General features: G+C 41.7%; 1 protein-coding gene across 6 annotated transcripts in view; it reads right to left on the bottom strand.

Annotated features, from left to right (window-relative positions):
* Positions 1-1122: 1122 nt before the first annotated feature.
* The window catches only part of STXBP6 (syntaxin binding protein 6), a 230149-nt gene continuing 208115 nt past the window's right edge, over positions 1123-23156 (bottom strand). For all 6 annotated transcript variants that reach the window (XM_081119365.1, XM_081119362.1, XM_081119363.1 and 3 more), the window contains 2 exons: positions 10991-11148; positions 1123-4403 (listed from right to left, as the gene is read on the bottom strand). In XM_081119365.1, coding sequence (XP_080975491.1) covers positions 4380-4403; positions 10991-11148 — 182 coding nt within the window. In that variant the 3' untranslated portion in view covers positions 1123-4379. The remainder of the gene's footprint in view (positions 4404-10990; positions 11149-23156) is intronic.

Raw genomic sequence — 23156 nt, 5'->3', positions numbered from 1 at the left:
GATTTTGCCCCATATAACTTGAAGCCTATACACCATCAGGGAGCCCTGTCTTCCAGTGCAGGGTTTCATCCATACTCTGGAGTGGCCAATGCTATAATAAACTACTTCTTTCCTTCACTGCAAACATCTGCTCGTGTATTTCTTTCAGTCGGTGCACACAGGTGGACAGACTCCAATACTGAGGGTTGATAACAGTAACACTCAAGCATTTGCATTTGTTTGAAATTTATTTCTAGTATTTTCTCCCTCTTCTACTTCTCTCCCACCCTTCCCCGTAATCCGCTTGTTTAGTCAGAGGATGATTATTATGATGTCAATAGTTTTTCTCATTGATGACAGGGGGAAAAAGCACCATTGACTTTTCTAAAAACACTTGTCATGTTGATCCTCCCATAAAATTTTAGAGTTGGCTATGGTGTAATTACTAACAAATAAAAATCATATTAAGAAAAAAGATCTTTCCAAGGCAGTTAGTTTATAATTTGTTCACAAGAACTGGTGCCTTTAAATACACAATTAACCTAAGGCTGGGTTCCTCATATAGCTAAACCATCTATCCATTTTTTCCTCTGAAAAGTGGAAACTGCAGTTTTCCTTTCTACTTGCAGTCCTTCCAGGAAATATTCAAAGTCCTGACTGCTTTATAGAGGGTCCATGCTAATCCAGAGATGGCTATTATGCTACAGTAGTCACCTAAGTCAGTTCCCTTGAAAACAAATGGGGGATGCAGTAAGTAGCATTTACTTTTCCATAAAAATAAATCGACATAATTGTAATTTGATCAAGTAGTCTTTCCAATTTAACAGGGCCTGAAACTAGTCTGTTGAATGAGGGCCCATGTTATAATAAGTACTTGAGTTGAGCATACCACTAACATCTGCAGAAAGATAACTATTAATTGGCTTAATTGCTCTGCCCAGGAGAATAAAAAATATATTTAGCTCTTACTGGATATAATCTCATTATCATAATGCTATGCATCTTTATCCTAATGCTAATCCTAGTTCTTTGGTCTCCTGTAGGCACACAAAATCTTCCCATTAGCATCAAAAGTGCAGTGATGCCTACTTATTTGGAAGTGTTTTTACAGATTTTACAAATAACTGAGAGAAACAAACTTTTGTCACAGAATTAAAATATTTAATGACAAAATTAGTCATAGTGAATCATGAGCAGGTGTTACTTGTCTCTGAAAGAAACAAAAATTATATTTGACATCTTAGAGAACTTCTGAAGAATTAACTGTACAACAGACTTCAGCAGTGTCATAATTCTAAACATTGGAAGAGAAATCTATCTTCAATATCCCATATTTAGAGCATTCTGTAAATATTTTTACATAAATGCACAACCTTTGCTAGCCACAAAAGTAGTATTAAGACAGATTTCACTGTAATTTGAAGTCTAACAAATAATCTTTATTTTTTTCAGAGCTTAAAAAATGTTAACTACTGATCCTGTTACATTTTACAAATACATTCTTAATATGAAACATTAACCTGAATAACTGTATAATTCCTGTACACTGATATCTAATAATACTAGTGAAGGATACTACAGCTACACTCCAGGAACTAATAACACTGGGAAATTTCTTTTCCTTACGCATTGTCAACACAATTTAAGAAGTCCTTCACAAAAACACAGTATCCCGAAAACTCATAATGAGGTACAGAAATGAAACAAACAGAAATTAAATGTCTTCTAGCAAGCTCAACCAAATGAACTGGTCCCAAATAATGTGAGTCATTTTAGCAATTTTCTCTAGGTTAGGTTTTATCAGTATTTTGTATTGCAGCACCTTCTACAAAAGGATAGCAAAGAACTTCATGTGTGTCATCACAGGACTCCTGTGCAAGAGTTCAGGGGGTTGAGGAGGGACGGGGACTGCTGTTCTGGCTTCTCTGTGGGGTGAAGCCCTATGTATGTCTTTGACAGTGGGAGGTCAAGGTCATGACCACAGCCTGGAAGCAAGTGAATAGAGGAAGCCAATTCAGAGGTCTTCTTCTAATCCAGGCTTTTTCCAATAAGGCTTAAATCTGAAGGATAGAGAGAGAGTGAGGAAAGAGGGAAAGATGTGGAATTCTTATACAGCAGTACCCCGGGTTTCGAATGTAATCTGTTCCGGAGACCGTTCGAGTTCTGAAATGTTCGAAAACCGAGGGATCCACAGCCACAGCTGGGCCTCAGGATCCTGCGCTCAGCGGAAGCCGCGTGGCATGTTCGACTTCCGAGGCGTGTTCGAAAACCGAAGCATTTCCTTCTGGGTTTACGGCCTTTAGAAAACCTGAATGTTTGTCAATGGAGACGTTCGACAACCGAGGTACCAGTGTATTTGTGAAAAGTAACGATCACAATGTGAGCAGGAAGGAAGGATCTCACATCTCACAGTATGCTTATGACCTCACCCTCCGCTACTTCAGAAGAGGCTCCGCAAACACTATTGTTAGGTAGTTGGCAACAAATTACATTTTTGAGTTTGGCTTATTGTCAGGGGGTTTTAGATTTACCTTTTCAATTATTTATACCAACTGTCTACCTCTGAAGCCAGAATCCAATTTGGGAAGATGAATATGTGTGTGTTTTCTGAAATGAGATTTGCAAACAAAACCTATTTAGAGGGATATTTTGGGCTTTTCTTAGAAATTATAAATGCTTCTCATGATACTCATCAGATAGAAAATTTCTTTTTTCTTAAACGTTTTACACACCAAAAGAAAAGTACAAAATATTATAGTAAACTTATATAGTTTACCATATAAATTTTACAGTCTTTTAGAATTGGATCATCTCCCTAAGAGGATTCAAAAATTTGTCTCTGGCAAATCCTATCTCCCTTTTGATACGTACTGCCTAAGATAATTTTTCCCCCCAATAGCCCAACTTTCTATCTCCCCCAGAATGTGCTGTCAGGTGAACTGAAGTACTTAAATCAGCATAAATAATCCGAAAGCTACCTTACACTGCTACGTAAGAGGCTACACTATACCTGAACTTAATTGGATCCATGGATAGGAAGGGACAGAAAGGGTCCTGAAGATTCACGCAGCTTAAAAATCAATGGCGCTGCAGTGAGAGGCTGGCCATGTGTCTGAATGTGCAGCTTGCCTCCGATTTCAAGAAGACACAGCATGGCTTTTATGTTTAGCATTTTAATCCTCTAAGAAACAAACTCCCAGACTCTAATACTACCTCAAGCAATACAAAATCATATGTGTGAACCAACTTTTTTCAGTCTGACTGCGAGGTAAAGTCTTCTTAACTGTGCTGTTTCCGTCAGACCTGGCAAGCTGCAATTGCCATGAAATGAAATTTGTCAAGAAACCCATATTTGAAATGACATTAAAGAAATAGACAGCAATAACAACATCAAAACTTCCAAAAATCAGATACCAGGAAACTGAAGGCCATTTCCCAAGGACATTGTGAGGATGTCTCTAAAACAGACATGACTTTGTAAAAAGAAAAGAAAAAAGGTTTTAAATGTAGTATCTTTTCACATTATCAGTTACACAGACGTCTATCTGGACAAATCAATTCTTGATAAAAATCCAAGCTTTTTTCAATACCAGCTACTGGAATTTGGGACAATGACAAAAAGAAGCAGCCATAAATGCACAGATGTTTTTAAACAGGCTTTTTCTTAGGTCTTTAACCTCACATTTTTAACCTTCATTTGATAATTTCAAATAATCAGCCTAGAAACATGTATTTAAACTGTACCTCAGAAAGGAGATTTCTATCTGTGATTCTGATCTGTTCTTTTGAATGCTAGTGATGGCTCATGCAAAAGATTACTACATAAAAAGCAAAAATCTAAGACTGCTGTTTCCCCCGATAAATCCAATTGTTTTTCATAATACAGATTTGTTTCTCAGGGTATAGAATCTTAACCTTCAAATTAGGAGTAACTAAGAGACTGAGTGAAGCCAATCACCGCTGGACTTTTATTTCCAATCAGGAACAATAACATCTGATGTCACCATATTCAAATGCCTTCCTGTTTAATATTAGGAAAAAAATACATGATGCCAGTTTAGAGTCAGCTCAGTATATCATTTGGTCCAAATTTCATATTCAAACTACCACAAAAAAACAAACTTTAAAAAAAGGGGAAACACATACATACACACATATACACACAGTGGAAAAAACCAAAACCCAAACGAAGCTGTTGCTATTGCAACATTCTTAGCAAGATCATTAGGGAAATGTATAAACACAACACCTTTTTCACATTAACATCTTCAAAAGAAAAACAAAACCCTTAAATGTCCATATATTATTGGAAAAAAGAAGCAAGTGGAGGTCTGGAATTCTTGTAAAAACTGCTGAACAAACTCTTCCATTTCTCTTACGAGGGCCACCAGGACAGTTCCTCAGCATTTGTGCTTCATGGCAAGCTAAGGAGAGACGGGTGAGAGAAGAGGGAGATGTTATTGGCAGCGGGAGGTCAGTGTGCTCTGTCCCCACGCCCACATGAGAGGCAGGACCTCAATTCTGCTCGCTGGGGCCGACGCCAGTACTATGCACAGTGGCATCCAGTAAATGTGCAACGTTTTCGCAAGTCATCCATGGAGCATTGCATTTGTTACTCCTCCCGACAGTAGTTTTGTCAGTGTACGTGTCCAGGTAGGGGAGAGGGCTATTGTGGTGTTCCCTCATTCCCCTGAAGAAACAAATGGAAAAGCCAAAGCACAGGAAGAAGGGGTGACCTACCCTAGGAACAGGTCAGGGTAGATGAACAAAGGCCTCTGGGCTCCCAGGTTACTAGTTATCCAGGAAACCCACTACTCTTTGAATGTAAGTATTTACTGACATCTCCTAAATATAAAAAATCAACAATGGCAGAGAAACAATTTTTGTAATCGACTCAATATACAAACTGAACATTCAACCAAGTCCAAAGCACTTGCTTAAACCATGTTAGGGCTGAACAATAGACCAAGTCCAGACCTTGATTTACTATTCCTCCCACCGGTATTTGAGAAATGCACTTTACTGAAATGTTAGATAGTTATAAATGGAACACCAAATACCACTATATCTTTCAACATCTTCCCCGGCCCAGCTGGACCCCTTAATGATATATTTAAGGAAATGTATGTAGACATGGACATAAAATTAAACCTGACATTGCTTTCCTCAGCCAGATCTTTTCCAAGGCGCCCAGAGGCAGAGTTGAGGTTGAACTTTAATTCTTCATATGTCCAGAGTCTGACATTAGGGATTAATCCCTAAGTTTGGGGCTGGAGTGACTGGGGGTAGGTGGCAGGGTTCTGGGATTGAGAATGGTTTTTGAGCAATGAGCAGGTGATTCTATGTAGGCACTAACTTTGTAGAAAGCCCTGTCATCTGCTTAGTGACCAGGTTCTCGACACTTGAAGACACAGCAAAGGGAAACCCCCTGATCCCACCCAGAGGTGCTCTGCATCACACCAGAAGATGTCAAGGGTTCATTTTCCAGTGTAACACAAGACAGTCCTAGGCTCCCCTTCCCCTTCTTGATGCCTGCAACAAAGAAGTTATAACCTGGGCTACCACCTCAGCTAGGTCACCCGCAAGAGCAGCACCAACATTTCTCTTGCAGCTGCTGCTACACCCGGGCCAAGTCAGCATGTGATGGAGAGGAGACCGTGGACCAAGCCCTCGTGTTGCTAAACTAATTACTCTGCTTGGGAAACCTTGGCTGAAAGAGCTCCTGGTGCCTCTGTCTGGTGAAGACAGCCTAAGCGAAGACCTCCACAGGCCTTCTGTTCTGACACCCACAGTCAGTTGAAGGCCAGACAGTGCTTGCGAAGTCCTGAACATGCCCAGGTTGTGTGCTAAGTGCTGTGAGTTTTTGCCACAAGGATGGAGGTGGCTTATAACTCCTGACCTCAAAGAGTTTATGGGAAACATGGTGGATGGAAATAGCAGAGCCAGGGCTCTCCCTCCGATGCATCCCACTCCCCAGCCATACTCTGAGCCCCTCTGTGTATGGCCTCACTTCTTGGTCTGTCTTCAAGTGTTTATACATTATTTAGCAAGGTGGACCATTCATATCAACACAGAGCTGTTAAGTATTGTGCATAATGAATAACAATCATATATATTTGATCAGTGTTGCTGTCCTGTTATTTACTGAGCTCGTAACCTTCACAACTAGTGGGCTTGTGCCAGTTTACCCAGTCATTAATCTTCAGCAGCCTTGGTGCTGCTCACACCAGGCCCTGGTTACCACTACAGTGGGTCTGGACCCACACAAAGGGAGTCCCAGCCAGGCGGGGTGTGGCCCGCTCAGCTTTGCAGAAATACAACTGGATTGGACATTCTGTTATTTGAGGTATTTTTGTAGAAAGTTAGAAAGCTGTATCACTTTGATGCTACCTAGTTTTTTGTTTTGTTTTTTAATTGCTTGGGAGTTGGAGCTAGAATATGGAAGGGGGAGGTACTATTGCTTCCCTGCTACAAGTCTGGTATATGACCTTGAGCTCCAAAGTCACAACTGCCCTGTACCTCATGTTTATAAATATCATCTCCAACTCAAATGCTACGCATTAATTTAGAAGTCAGAGTTCCTATAGAAGAGTTGTTTAAAATTTCCTTTTGATATGTTTTGTTTACTTAATATGTCATGGAAAGCTTTCTCTTTCAAAGCTGTGTAAACTACTATACCTTAATAATAATAATAATAACAACAACAACAATAATAAAATCATTACTTATACTGAGGGAATCTTTAAAAGGCATGGATTTTTGAGGTCCCTTCCTGCTCAGAGACCCAGAGGAAGAACAACACAGAGTAAGGAGAGAAGCAGCCATTCCCTGCCAGTGAGACAGATGCCACCTACCACTCCCTCCCCCATAAACGTGGGCTCATGAAAACAGGGCGGATCACTGTTCCTTTCTGCAAGAAATGTCATCTGAGGATGCTGGGTGTGGGTCCCGCTCTCGCCTGCTGACTCACTGCCTGGCAGGCCTCAGAGAGCTGCACACACTTCAACGCTGTGCTTTTGGGGCAGGGACAGTCAGCAGGTCAGCTCTGCGACTGAGCTGCACTTTCCTAAGGGCTGAGGCTGTACCAAGCCCACAGCTCAGGAAGGAACCTACTTCCTCACGCCAGGCTGACTGAGCTGCGGGAGAGGGCGTGGGCAGGAGCACTTTTCATCTGCTCTACAGAAGTACCCACACATCTTGATGGCAGGGTCATGCAGAGGTGATCCACTTGCTGACACACTTGGGTCATTGCAGGAGCACTGGGGAAAGCTAGAAAGCTGGAGATCCCTTTCTACTGCAATCTGGAAAGGTGGGCTATACTCTCCAGCTAGAGTTGCTGCCCTGTCCAACCAGGAAACACGAAGAATTGTCACCTGGAATTGCCGTTCTCTGCTCAGGGCTCTAACGTGTGCACTCAGTCTCCACTTGTAAATACAGCCCACTGTTTATGAGCCAACACAGCCATGTTTGTCTCGGAGGCAGGGCTGGAAAGCCTGGCTTCCATCTCTGAACTCTCTCCTCACCAGCACGCATGGTGGGGTCCTGACTAGCGAAATGACATCTTCAGGGTCAGCCTACACCAGTGGGCTCAAATCAGGAAGTCCCAGTCTCGGGGAAAATAGCCACACCTTATCTAAAGAGGTCAGCCTCCTCCTTAGGAATACTGCCAGTGCCCGTGATTCACAAGCACACGACCTAGTCTGGCTCCGACAGCGCCTCCCTCTCACTCCCTCAACAGACACCAGCAGCCCCTCTCTCTCCTCAGAACCCCCACAGCCCACAGGAGGGCATGTCACTGGCTGGCACGGACCCTCTTAGTGGTAAAAGCCAGAGGCCCTTTTGCTTTCGGTGGGCTAACCCGTTTGTTTTGTTGGATCCTATTTCAAGGGCTGCTTTGTGTTTAGAAAGCATCAGCATTTAGCAGGAGGAGCTCCCACCCCCTCTGGAGGACATAACATCTTCCCCTCCAGGCCCTCCCATCCCTGTGTTGGGATCCTCGGGCTCATTTCTACACCCTCCCTCTCCCCTCACTGTGGTCATTATGCAACTAAATAGGGCAGGTTCAGCAGAAACCATTGTTATGGACATAATTATAACACATATCAACTTAGATTTATATGTGCTATGTATTATGTTAATAGATTTATAGGTTTGAATTCATTCAATTCTCTTGATACCCTTGAAGATAGTACTAGTGTGAATTAGCCATATTTTACTGATGAGGAAACTGGAGTTTAGAGAAATTAAGCACTTGCCCAAGGTCACTGATGAGTAAATCACTGAGATGGTAAATCAAACAGAAAATGTTAACCACTATGCCATACTGCCTTCCCAGCTGCTTAGCAAACTTGGCCATGATACCAGGGAAACAGGGTGACCAGGGCCAAGAATTCTGGCCACCTGGTTAGATTGTCCAGCCCAGTGTTTGTGTAAGTTCCTCTGAGGGGGACGCCCACATGGATGACCTCCAGGTATTGTCTACTCCACCTTAGGAAGAGCGATTTAACAAACTTCCTTGGTAACCTGGTTCATGGTTTAATCATTAACTGAAGCTCTTGTTTTAGCGGAATTTTACCGGTGCGCTATTGATTGCTCTACTCGGTGTGGTCAAGCACAAAAGAGAATCGCCTGTACTGTCACCCTTCCCACACTCGAAGACAATTACAGATTATTCCCTTTAGCTTTCTCTTCTTCAAATCAACACTTAAAAGTTTCTCCAGACTTCCTCTACCTACCCCTCATTTAAATTACTAAAGTTGCTGCTGTTATAAACGAAGCCGGGGCTGGAATCCTGGCATTTCCAGCTCATTGTTGTTTTTGCATTAGGAAGGCTGGAGAAGGGATTAAGGGACAAGAGAACCATAAATCTGAGCTCTCTCCCTCTGTGACAACCTCAATCAGGACGACCTGCATTTTCCAATAGATCTGGCCCATTTTCCTCTGGGAACCCTAAAGGGGGTCCCAAGGCAGCAGGGCAGTAAGACCCTGTCATGATAGAGAAGATGACGCAATGAGACAGGCCTGTGCAAAGGGGCTGCAGGAAGGGAAGGCAGGAAGCTTCCACTTGGAATCGGATCGGCAGTCTGGTCCAAGCCTGAGCCCCACGCCTGAGCTCAGCTGGGGAGATTTTTCTTATTTTTCAGGTTGTCTATTCTTGTTTCCTCTGCAAAAGTGGGGTTTTCTGTTGGAGCACATTCATCCCCCCTCCCAAAGGTCACCTGAAAAGCGTATCTGTAAGGTCAGATCATGAGCCTGAGATGCTGACAGTTATCAGCGGAAAAGTTGTTTCTGGAAATGTAGATTCGAATTGCTGGCCAGCTCTTTGATCTAAAACACAAGAACAGCAGTAAAGCCTCTCTATCATCAGACTAACAGGGACTCTTTCCTTTGGTTTGTGACTGCCTTAGATAGCTGGCTGCCAATAAAAACTCCCCCTTCCCCTTCTGAAAGGCACCTTCTTAGTGAGGGTGTGAATGTGGACGTGTGTGCCCACTGTCACGGTCACGGGGGAAATGCTTTCCCCTAGGCTCAGAGGTGGGAGGGAGCCTGGTGGCAGCTCTGCTTTAGTCAGGCCAGCTTGAGAGGTCCACGGCCCTTATAGCAGGAGGCTAGCCCCGAGCTGCACCGTGCCCTGGGACTAAAACTTGATTTTCATATGGTGAAAAGATAAGAACACAGGATGCTGAGCTCATGACCGGAAAGAGACAGCAAGGAAAAGTAATCACAGCAGCCCAAAGTCCTCTTCTAAGCACTGGCCAAGGGAGGGGGGATATTCTGGGACCTGACCTCTTCCTTCCTCCCCAACACTGTTCTCTGAGACTTGAGCCCTAAACTTCTGGGCAGGAATTAAAGATGGTCCACATTTCTCAAAGATCCAAGGTCAGAGATAGGGATGAAGATGTTATAACATAGTGAAGGCTAGGACAATTCCAGGACAAGAGCAATAGAGAAACTGAGACAGATCGTTAAACAGCAGTTTGTAGCCACCTAGTAAATCCCAGCTTCCCTAAACCAAGGACACTTGAGAGTAAATGGTTTGTGTTTAGATGGGCCAGGTATAGAAATCAGGGAAACTCACCAGGGCAGGAAGCCCCAGATGCCTTCAAGGGGCAAAACTGAGAAAATAAGAACTTTGTCCCCAGGGTAACCTATCCTCCCCCAGCATATCGTTGGTCGTGCAATTTAGACCCCCTGAGCTTTCCTCCCTAAAGATAACATCTAGGCCTCAGTTGTGTTTCCACTCCAGGCCCAGGTAAGCAGTGAAACCAGACAGGTGGCACCCTGTAGCTGCCTCAGGACCAGATATGTTGACTAATGACCTTCCTGCCCTGACACTGACCAATCAGTGGAGACCTTGACCCTGAAAGAGCACACCTGGAAAGCTGATGGATATTCTATTGAGATCTTTCCCTGAGACCTCCCCTAAGATTTCCCAGCCTGCAAGAAAGAGATAAATACTCTCAGGACAAAGGACCCAGGAAGCATTGTCCCCCCCACTCCAGGGGAGCACGCCAGCACCATTTCCTTCTCTCCTCCAACGGGTCCCCACGAGACTTGCAACCAGGAAAGCAATGGGCGGTGGAAGCTCATCCAGGGCTTACCCCTGGAACCTGTCTCCAGGGCCCCCTTCTCTCTCTCACTTCCCAGTGAGCCAACGCAGCCCAGCCTGGGCTCTCCTGTTACTTCTAAGCCCTTCTTTGTTTCTTGGTCCTAAGTATATTTTTGCTGCAGCCGATAAATCCTGGCTTTCTTTTCTGCACTTTGTTTCGTCATTGAAATCTTTCTCCTCATGGTCTCCCTGGTAACAAAGACGTCAGAAAGGAAATATCCAAAGAAACAGGGAGAGGAAGGAATCTTTTATGACTCTGGTACTTACTAAGTAGCAGATGGAAATTGTATAGAGGGGGGGGAAAGGCTTGATTTTGTATCTGCCATCACAGGAGACACGGAAATAAAGTTTGCAGGCTCCCTGATGGCCCAGGCCCAGACCTCTGCTGTCTGCAGGACCCACCTTGTGCGCAGTTTCTGCAAACTGCTGGGCGCTGTTCCTCATGTCTTCCGTCTTCTCCTCTGCTCGGCCTAACCGCTCCCCGCGCTCGTTCAAGGCCTGGCTCGCTTTCTGTACGGCGCTGGTCACGCTATCGGCCGCTGAATGGAGGATGCTGTTTCCTAAAGAAGGGCAGCAAGAGGATCAGAAGCTGGCTCGGCTGACCTACAGCCACAGGCCCCTGCCAGGGGTGAGCACCTGTGAGAGCAAGGCAGCTCACACTGCAGAAAGGCCCAGTCAACATTGCTCCTGATTGGGTCTGACCCACTCACTTGCAGGAAAAACACCTGTTGGCGGCAGGACCTGGGCATATGCGGAAAGCTGCTCTCACATCCCCACAACCACCACTCCATTCATTTCCACTCCCTGACATTCTGATGAGGAAGCATAAAAGGACTAGGTCCACCTTGGGACTTGGCTTGCAAATGGAAATGGAAATCCTGACAAGTTCAGAGAACTAGGCAAGTTTAATGAGACACATCTGGATCTTATGTGTCTTTCCCCTGGACCTGGGGTTTAGGTGAATGACCACAGGAAAGCTGGGGGCACAGGACTTTTCCAGATATAATGCTCTGTATTCCTCTCAACTCTTCCTTTCCATTATCCCTAATGTATGGCTCCAAGAAAGAAGCTCTGAATCAGCCTCAATGTCCGGAGTAGATGCATCACCTCGCAACCTTGAATCCTGAGCCGTGGCTCTGTTGGTTGGGTCTCCGTGCCTCTAATCTCGAGTATATGAAACATGGAGCCTCAACACTGCACTTAGCCAGCAGGTAGAAAACAGTGAACCAGCCTGGGGAGAAGCTCAGCACTCCCAGATTCACGAGAGATGAATCCGAGAAAGTTGGAAGCCATCATGTTTCAAAGGGTTAGGCATCCCTGACACCCACTTGGCCCGGAGCGGGAAGCAGAATGCAACAGTGATGAACTGGCAGAGGCATAACCCAACTAAGAACAAGCATCTTGCAAAATGACAACCAAAGGAAATTTATACCTGCATTTTGTTAACATTAAGTGGAAGATACTTAATAACATTTAGTGTAATAGCTTTATGTCTTTGAATAAGTTTATTACATCATTTAACTTTGTACCTGAGATAGATACATCTAGCCACAGGCAGCTTTTAATAGAAATGTAATTTCCTCTGGTCTCTGCTGCAAAGGCTTCCTAATTTCTCCTGTGTGGGAACAGTCTGTGGTTTGTGGAAGAAGATCACAGGCAGAGCAAATGCCCAGCCCAGAGGAAACACTTCATAAATTGTTTACCATTTTTCTTCTTTAGGGGTGGATTTCCAGGGCTTACACTGTGCGCTAAAGGAAGGGGAATGGGGTTAACTTAATATTACTCAGTTGCAGCAAGCACTACAAGGAGCCAAGATAAATCAGCACAGATGAACAGGGGCCAGGGGAGATGAGGCTCTGGAGAAACCTGGTTGAATGCAAGCATTGGAATGGAAGGTCTAGGTCTTCAGAACAGATTTAGGAGGAGAAATCTTGGTCCCCCTTTCCTTCAGGTCATGCTCATGACTATGATGACAGCCCATCATCACTGCCTAACATTCCAACAGCATTCTGCAATCATAAAGCTCCTTCACAAATATCATCTCATTTGTCACAAAAATTCTACTGCAAAGGCTGAGACTATTTGAGGTTAAGTGGCTTGCACAAGATCATGCCACCAGGGAAGGAACATGGCCAGCACTGGAACCTGGTTTTCCTATGACTTTTCCTTATTCTATACCTTCCTCTTTGAAAATAGGGTCATGGGAAGCAATCACTATGACAGAATTGCAAGCAGACAAGCATAGAGAGGTTTTGACAGATTATTTCCCAAGGTAATGCCTGACTGTTTTTGCCCTCGAGGCATTCCTCTTGGTAAATGAAGAATTATTGCCTGTGCTGCATTGCAAGCCAAGTGTTCTAGAGAAGAGGGCACTGGGATGGAAAAGGAAGATGCAGGAGGGATGGGGGGGGGTGAGCAGGAGTGGGGGCCCTTTTCCTGCTTCCTTCCACATACCAGAGGCAGGGGAAAGATGGGGCCAAGAATCTGCAACTTCACAGCTAGGAATAGCTGCAGTAAAGCGAAGGGATTTTAGATAAGCTTTCATAAAATAAGGAGGGTATATAAGCAGTACTTGTCTTTTCCTATTGGAATTGACCCTCACGGTATTCTCAAAGCTCAGACATATCTGTGTTTCTGAAATGATTCTGCTATGCATAAGCCATGCTGCTTTCTTGTCATGACTTCTGTAAAGTTAATCTTGTGCATGATGTCAGGTGACACTGCACCCTCTTTTATATGATATGATTTAACCAAGAGTCATTATAACTAAAAGAGAACCGAATGCTGTCTTCACTATTCAAAGATGACACTGCTGACTACTATCAATAGAAAATCTACCTTTGGTTTCTTTCGTGCATGAGGATAGATTGGAATAAATTTTGTTGCCTCAGTTGAAATGACCTCTCCTGGTTTCAATTCTACCCGTATTTCAGGACTAGTGAAGTCCTATCACCTTGATCAAGCTTCAGGGCAATTCCATTCTTTCCTTCCCCTCAACTCTGGGAGAACTGTCTATATCCTTCTTGGGTGCTTAACCAAGTACAATCATGGGCAACTCTTCCACCTTATTTCTTCACCTGTAGATGCAGTGACTTCCCAGCTGGATTATAAATCACCTGAGGACACCACTTAACTCTACTGACCATTCCCTAAATCTTGAATTTTCTCCTCTTGATTTGGGTCTCCTGCTTGCTTACTTTCTTCTCTCTGGGGTCTTCTTGCTAATGCTGTAATTCAAGGGTTCTGTCCTGGGCCATCTTCTGTTATGTACTCTACAGACTCTCCCTGGGACAATTTTATTCAGCTCATAGTTTTAATGGCCCAATTTTTATCTTTAGATTGTGCTGCTGAGCTCCAGACTCTTATGTTTTCTTACTGGACAACTCCAGGTGAGTGACCCAAACTCATTTTGAAATCAGTATGTCTAAACATGACCCTGTTATCTTCCCCTTCACACCTGCTTTTCCTTTGGGGTCTCCTGCTCAGTGACTAACCCTACTATCTACCCAGCTCCTCAATTCAGAAGTCTGGGAGTCCAGTCTACATTCCTCCCTCATTTTCAGCCCATACAACTAAGTCACCTGCTACACAGCCCTCTGCTCTCTACCATTCTTGCCTTCATAGTTAGTTATAGTGACAGCCTTTTGTCTAACTGTCCCCACACCCTTTCTAGTAAGTCTTCCACACTTTTACAGTAAACTTTTAAAAGACAAATCTGTTATCACCTCCCCACTACTTCAAGATAAAAGTGAGACTTGTGCTTTGCCGGTCTCTCTCAGCTCATCTTGGAATCCTGTCCATTTCCCCTTCTACCTAGCATTTTCTAATCCCACACCCTGCCAAAATTTTCACGAATGTGTCATGTTTCTTTTACCTACATGCCTTTGTACTTATTGTTACCTCTGTCTGCAACTCTGCTTCTCATATCAGCCCTCTCACTCCTAAATTCTTCAATACACTTCAGGCCTCTTTCCTAGGAAATCTTGTCATGTACAGCCCATCCTACCCCCTGCTGCCCCCAACACACACATTATCTTGTGTCTATTTCAAATGGTGTATTTATTTTCCTGCATGTAATCGTTGGATATCTAGTATGAGCTCTTTGAGGGCAGAAACTGTGTCTTTCTCACTTCTGATTCCCGATCCATGGCACACAGTAGACACTTAATAAATGCTGGTTGACTTACAGGCAGCAAGTAAATATCATCCCACTTACGATTTTTTCATGCCTTAGCAGAGAGTTGGACACATAACTGATGCTTTCACATGATCTAACTAGGTCCTGAAATTCTAAATTTGCCAAATGGTTAAAGGTTTAGTCTGTGTCTAGTGAAGCTAATTATCTCTTTTAGAGATTGTGCTAGGAATTTAATGAATTAAGTCAACAACAAAATGCAAAACAGGAAATGCTTTTGCTAAGTAAAGGGGAAGTATATAAAAAATTTATTGTTACTAGCTTTAACATAAACACTGTAAAGTATAAAAATAACAGAAGTTAAAAAGCTTAATAAATCCAATGCAAAAATGACAGTTACCTGAACACTTACTATTTCTAGGCACTTAATAAAATCTGCTCTTCATAACAACTTATGTGATGGGCACATCATCATTTTTAAAATCCCATTTTTACAGATGGGAGCAGCACTGTAGAGAGAGAGGTTTAACAGCGTGCCAGGAATTATACAGTAAATGAATAGTAGAGGTTGGTTTTGAACCCAGGAAGTCCAGCTCCAGAGCAGTTCTCTTCTCATGGGAATTTTCTTATACTGAGATTAATGACACAGTCTGCATGAGCTGTATGCAAAAAAACTTCAGTGTAGTAATGCATTTCTTAAAATCATAATAGAAAACAAAATATCTTGTCCTTATTATAAATTAAAAAAATTACCGTAGAACATTTAGAATACACATTGTTATAAAAAGGCAATAAAATCATGTAATATTCAACTGCTTAGAGATAACCATAATTTATATTTATGGTACATTTTATTGTAGTAATTTTTCTGTATATGCTTTTCTGAAACATGGTTAAAACCATACTATACATATTCAGTTATATATCCCATTATGGGTACTTTCCCATGTCATGAAAAATTGTTTGAAAATACTGTTTATAATGGCTGCATTATACTATTGTAATTTATTCAACTATTACTCTTTTAGATATTTGGTGTGTTTCTAAGTCTTACTTTTTATAAAATGAGGCTGCAGTTACCATCTTGCATTTACAAACACACACACACACACACACACACACACACACACACACACAACCTTTGCCCACATCTCTGATAATTCCTAGAAATAAAACTGCTGGTTCAAAGGACATACACATTTTTGAGGCTCTTGGTGGGTGCTGAAAATTGCTTCCCCGAAAGATATGTTCAACATTCACAACTATTCATTTGACTGCATACTGTGTGCCAGGCACTGTTATGTTGACACAGGTGGCAGAATGACTTTGAGGGAGTGACTTCAATTCTCTGATCTTTAATTCCCTCATCTGTACAATGAGCATCATACCATCTGCCTCATGTGGCTGTTGGTGAAATGAGGACAGAGATGCATCCAAAGTGCCTGTAGGTGCTCAGTGGACACTTGTCCCTCCACCTCCCAAAGACGACATCTGCCCTCTAGGAACTTTGGAAAATTGCACAATCCACCCAATTTCATTGCATGTCTCCCTGTCTTCCCTCTTCTCTCAGGGCTAAGTGTCTTTAGGCTTGCAGAAGACATTGCATAGACATCTTGTATACCCCTGCTGTGTGTAGCTCAGTGTGTTGCTGAGACGTGGAACTGAACACATACTCATTAAATGAATGAGTATGCTTTGTATATAGGATGCCTGACTCAAAAGTTGGGGCCTCTCATATTGAGCTGAGTTAAATCTGGAAATAAAACAGTCTTCCAAGGCAGGCAGAACAGTAATTCTCTCTAAATAGACGCAAAGCATATTAATACCTAAATTTGTTCATTCAATCACAGAAAATAAAGTCAACTACCTTTTGAATTATAGTCTCTAGAGAAATCATTCTCACTTCATTGATGTTGCATTTCATCATTCCACTCAATATGTGCTTTTAAAAATATATATGCTGGTATATTTTCTGTTAAATGACTTAGAAGGCTTTGAAAGAGCAACTTGAGATAAAGCTTTAACATTGTATTAGTCACTGTTTAAAATCATAATTAAAAGAAATTTAAATGTATAGACAAATGAGGGAAAAAGTGTAAAATATACTGACAAGTAACAATAGAAAAGAAAAAAGGAGGGAAAAAATTTAAAAAGCACACAAAATACTCCAATAGCTCAAATATCAGTACAATTTCTTTTGATTGCCTTAGACTTTAGGTTATAGATTGGTAATCAAAATTCCTAACTGTATAGCTAGCAAAGAGGCAACTTAAATAGAATTTCAGCAGCTACTTCCTGTATCAAGTACACATATAGATATTGGAAATACAAAATACTCATCCTGTTTGGGAAAAAGATAGTAGAAAAATAACATAAAAATAAATGATCAATAAATATAAGCCAATCTATCCTCAGTTCTGAATAAACATGTTCATTTCAGAGCAATCTTTTAAAATGAAATCTCTTAAGAGTTTTGTTTGGGCTACTTCTATTCCATAATCAACTAACCACTTCAGAATACCTGTTCAATAAGTCCCATTTATCCAAGCTAATTTAGAAGAAAACAAATTATGAAAAAAAGTACAATGGTACCTCGGTTTTCGAATGTAATCGGTTCCGGAAGACTGTTCGAGTTCCGAAACGTTTGAAATCCTAGGGATCCACAGCCACAGCTGGGCCTCAGGATCCTGCCCTCAGCAGAAGCCGCGGGGCATGTTCGACTTGGGAGGCGAGTTCGAAAACCGAAGCATTTACTCTGGGGTTTATGGCGTTCCTAAACTGAAATGTTCGTCAACGGAGACGTTTGAAAACCAAGGTACCACTGTATATGTATAAAGTGAATTTGGGCTATAACACAATAAACTCTCAAAAACTGGCATGGAGATCTATTATATTAAATCTGTTAATAGGTCAGAAACATTAGTAACTCCCATATCACAGACCCAAAGTGTTCAATAATAATTTACTTTTGAGTACATTAAATAGTCTCTGTTCTATTGTATTAATTTTCTTAGCAAAACAATTTTGTGGTGAGACATAAGGTACACTTAAGTCTGAGTCAGTACTGGTGATATTTAAATTAATTTTACTGGATGCAAATCTATGGAATTCAACTAATATTTTCCTTTCTGTTTTCTACTTACAATCTTCATTGCTCAGTGTCTCTACTACTAGATGACATATTAGCAAAAGAAAAGTCTCATGGAAATCTGATTCCCTGACCACGGGGCCCATTCTCAGTCCTGAAGCTACTCTGAACAACTTACACATTAATCTGCCCTGAGATGAGCTCCCACCTCCACCCCATTGGTGGTAATTCAGTTGCATGATAATCGTGATGCTTCCAAGGAGGTTCTGCTCAGTACTGTGACTTGCACTAAACGTTTTACAAATGAATAGTAATCAAAATAATAACGATGATATTAACTTTCACTTCAACAAACAGAGTGATTGAATGCAATGGTCTATCCATGAAACACATTGGTTCTTAACCCAAAGACTCCATTAATCATCTGTGAGCACGGGCAGACTGCCAAGCTCTTTCATTACATTGACTAATCACACTGCTGCACTTCAATGTTGGACAACCTCTAGGAACCCCCTGTAAGATGGAGACTCTTTCAAAAGGTAAAATTTCATTCTTGCTTTTGTGGTGCTGACTGATCCTTAAATTGTTACACGCCCAGGTTATGCTACTGGAAGCTTTTCTAAAAGGAAGAGTTAGTTGTGGCCCCATGTTGGGCACAGGTGCAGCTTGAATATCAGCCAGTCACTCACAGAAACAGCTACTTTTCACTGACTGTCTACTCTGTGAAGGTGCTGTAGTAAATTGTCAAATTCCTCAAAGAAGTATATTCTTACCCTATTTACAGTTGAGGATATGAGTGCTCAGGGAGCTGAAGTAGCTTATCCAAGATCACCCACATCTTGACCCTAAAGCACATTTTATCATTTTTAGAATAAAAATTATATATATTTAAGGTTTACACATGATGATTTGATGTACATATACTACCTAGCAAAATGATCACCACAGTCAAGCTAATTAACATATCCATCTTCTCAAGGTTACCTTTTTCTTTTTTCTTGTTCGTATTTTTTTGTGGTGAGAGCACCTGAAATATCTTTTAGCAAATTTCCGGTGTTCAATACAGTATTATTAACTCTAGTCCTCATGCTGTGCATTAGATCTCTAGTCTTATTCATCCTACATAACTTCAACTGTGTACCCCTGAACCAACATCTGTCCACTTCCCCCACATCCCTGCCCGTGGTAGTCACACATAGAAAGAAAAGAAACTACACGATCTCACTTATATGTGGGCTCTAAAAAAGTCCAGCACACAGAAGCTCAGAGTTGACCTCAAAGCTCAACGACTATGTCAGCATTTCCCAAAGTGGTTGTGTGGCTTTAAAAAGTCCTACACAATTGTAAAACGACTTTGTGAAATGCCGATTTAGTTGGCCTCTTTACCGCAGAACTTTGGAAAACCTTTAATATGCTAATGTGAATTGTTAATCAAAAGGAGGCAGGGAAAGAAGCAGGAGAGAGCTGTTAGCAGAATTTCTCAGACATATTTATTTACAAGGTCCTTGTGCATAGAATCTGCTTTGGGAAATGCTACAATAAACCATACCAACTTCTAAGTTAAAGGAAGAAAAATAAATAAATCCAGGCTGTCCTCATCAATTTAGTAATAGATGGACAAGTCATGTAATTACATTAAAAAGGCTTGTTTTATAGAAGCAGGAGAACAGATATAGCACATTAAATGGCAGTTCCAGAATTATCTTTTGTCTTAAGTTGGTGGCTAATTTCAGGGACCATAAAGCTTGTTTGTTGCTTGCAGCTGGATGGCAAAGAAAAATGGACTCAGAGCTCAGGAGTACTTTGTAAACCCATAAACTCAAAAGCCTATTTGAAAGAGACCTTGGAGTTATCTATTGCTGGCATTACCAAAGGAAGAATGGGCCATTCCACATTCTGCTGGTGATGTTAAGGTAATTCAGTGGATCCTCAGCTTGCTCTCAAATCGCAGGCGATACCCCACAGCTAAGGACACAGGAGAAAGCCCGATGTTCCCTTCCTGTCCTACAGAAGCCTAGGAGTTCATACTCTTCTCAATTCATGGTCCCAATATTCCCAATGGCAAGGGTCAAACATGTAGGATTCTATTCATGTCCTTTGAACACTTCAGCTCAGGATATGTAGAGAAATTCAGCAGTCTTTTAGTGTGTATTTAAACTTGGCCATATGAACATGCTTTTATGGAGCATCAGCATAATAAATTCAAGGAAACTTTTTGTTCTTTTTTGTTCAGAGAATACAGGCTTTCAGAAGGGTGGCTGAAATGCAACTTGAAAGAGGGAAGCCTTGTTCTGAGGTTAAAAACCTCGAGTGGCTCTAAATTTGGTAAAATGGATTTTGTTCCCTATCTTTGGATGTCTGGGACAAACCACTTATGATCTGCGGCTCTCTGCTTTCATTACAGTTGGAAGTGCTGACTTTTACTTTAATAACTACAATTTCAAGTCCTGATATATACAACTTGAAAACCTTCAACAATGCTGCTGGCCAAAACTAATTCTGTTCAACATGTGGAGCCTGCTACTTACTAGCCGTTTGACCTTAAACCAATGACTTTCCCTTTGTGCCTCAGCCTGTTTCCTTCCCTGTCGTGGGGGTTGGTCTAGTACCTACTTCATAAGGTTGTTGTGAGGGATAAATGAGGTCATGTATAAGTGGGGCACGTGGAACAGTGTCTGACACACAGTAGTCACTCAACTTTACCCGTTACTAACGAGATAAACTTCAGCTTCCCGGCACTAAAGAGCCTTTCTGTTAAGCCTCCCATTTTAGCTCGTCTTTCTTTCCTTACCCTCATTCACCATAACACTCTTGACGGAAGAGTCTGCTCTTACTGTGACCTCTCATACTTCCCCGCCACTTGAACTGTCAGTGAGGTGGCTCCCACGCCAGTCTAACACGGCCTCTCAACCTCACCAATGAGCGAGCAAGTCTGCTGCCTATTTTGAGTTTCCTCCACTTGGCCACAGGACCACATGTGGACTGACCACACTTTTAATTTTTATTATTATTTTTATTTACTTATTTATTTATTTAAATACATCTTTATTGATTTCAGAGAGAGGAAAGGAGAGGGAGAGAGAGACAGAAACATCAATGATGAGAGAGTCATTGATCAAGCCCACAACCCGGGCATGTGCCCTGACCGGGAATCGAACCCTGATCGCCTGGATCCTAGGTCGACGCTCAGCCGCTGAGCCACGCCCAGCAGGGCCTGACCACACTTTTTAAAAAAATTGTTCCTTCCCTGGGCTTCTATCACACGCTGTTTCTTGATTCCCACCATCATGTTGATTAATTTCCAGGCAGTTTCATTCCTTTCTCAGTTAGGGGTATGATGTCAGAAAGGTCTGGGTTTGGGTCTGTTTCTGCCAAATACTAGCGATATGATCTCAGGTAAATTACATAATCTCTATAAGCCTTTGTTTTCTCATTGGCACAATGGTGATAAAAACGATACTTATTTTTCATAGACTTTTTGTGAGAATTGAATGAAATATATACTTAGCACAGTGTCAGTAATACAGTATGAGCTCAACACATACTGTTGTTAGTACTATTTGATTCATTCCGCACATTTATTATAGAATGAACATGGGCCTGACACTGTCTATACTTGTCTGTTTCTCAAATTTTACCTAAATATTAACCCACTGCTTCCCTCCCACTCCCTATATGATCTCCTCCTCTTGAATTCCCTGTTAGTTAATGGCCCTTCTCTCCACCAAGTGTCCTGTGCTCAATTTACCTTTAACTGTAACCTCTGTCATATCCCACAGCCAGGTTGTCTCACGGCCTAGCACACTGATCTCAGCAAGGGCTCTTCCAACAGTTTTCAACTCCATCTAGTCCCTGCCAGGTCTCACTGGGCCACCACAGCAGCCTGGTCTTCCTGCCACTGGTCTCAGTTCTCTAATACATCATCCTCTTTCTATACTACTGTCTTGATCATGCCCCTTCTTTGTCTCAGCCCTTTGTTGGCTCTCCCATTATACAACAAAATCAATTACAGAAGATCCTTCTTGATCCAGTTGCCAAGCTATATACCTGCCACCCCCCCACAGACTCCACTCTCTATCTGCTGCCTCATTTTTTGTTCATACATTTTATTTTATTATTATTATTATTATTATTTTTTAAAGATCTTTATTGATTTCAGAGAGAGAAAGAGAGAGAGATAGAAACATCTATCAATGATGAGAGAGTCATTGATCGGCTGCCTCCTGCACGCCCCCGACTGGGGATTGAGTGGCAACCTGGGCATGTGCCCTGACCAGGAATCGAACCCCTATCTCCTGGATCCTAGGTCGATGCTCAACCACTGAGCCACGCCCAGCAGGGCTTGTTGATACACTTTAGAAAATTGTTCAAGTTTTGTCAGTTTCTTACTATAGGCAGAGTACAGCATATAATAAATAAGTTCAGTGTAAATAAAAACCTTAACAAGGAACACTGTACTGTGTCCAGTTCTGTCCCTAAGGGTGTCCAAACATTAGCAATAGCACTTAAAAACTTTTTTTACAACATTAGTACTTAAATGCAAACCCAGCACTTAGATTTTGGTGTCTGATACTGTTTTCTGCTAGAAGAAAGCGAAGTTCTTTGGAAAGTGGTGGTTTCCATGCCTTGGGGCAAGGAAAACTCAGAGAGGCCTGAAATGCCTTATGATTGCCAGACAGTAATAAGGACACCTTCAAAGATGTTAAGGACAGCGCTAAAAGCAAAAAGAAGCCAGTTTAAAGCAGGTCCTCCTGAACAAGTTGTAATATTTAGAACATAAGGAGTAATAAAATGATTATAACAGTGAAGGTGGTAATAATTATAACTATTTCAGTATATAATTATATAATAATACACTATAATATAATGTATAATATATAATTATAATAATTTTATATAACTTTGTGGAAGCTATAACTTAATAATGACTTAATATAAAACATTAAGTACAAAAATGAAGTTGAAATACAAAACAAGATGGATTACAATTGTTTTATTTTATTTTATTGCTTTACTATACCAATTTTAAGAAGTAAAATGTATTAAAATATTTGTGTATTTTTTCTTCTAAGTATTTACCTATATATAAAAGTATGATCAGTTTATATCTGTATGAGAAGAGCTGGGTAAATACAGGAAACTATCGGTGAACCAAAGAGTTTCAGAAAAGGTACAAACCATTCCAGAGAGGTGTGACTAGAAAGAGAGGCAGTGATGCATTCTAAAGTGAGAAGAGCTTTCTCCTCTTTAGAAATTGGCTCTCTGTTCAGACTAGATCACATCTGCTGAGAAGGAACCTCTAGATAACAAGTTATGATATTACTAAGGAATCTGTGTGTTCCCAA

The sequence above is a fragment of the Miniopterus schreibersii genome (assembly GCF_964146895.1).
Source record: "Miniopterus schreibersii genome assembly, chromosome: 1".
NCBI lineage: Eukaryota > Metazoa > Chordata > Mammalia > Chiroptera > Miniopteridae > Miniopterus > Miniopterus schreibersii.
Note: the sequence above shows the minus strand (reverse complement) of the source record. Positions and strands in the feature narration are given on the sequence as shown.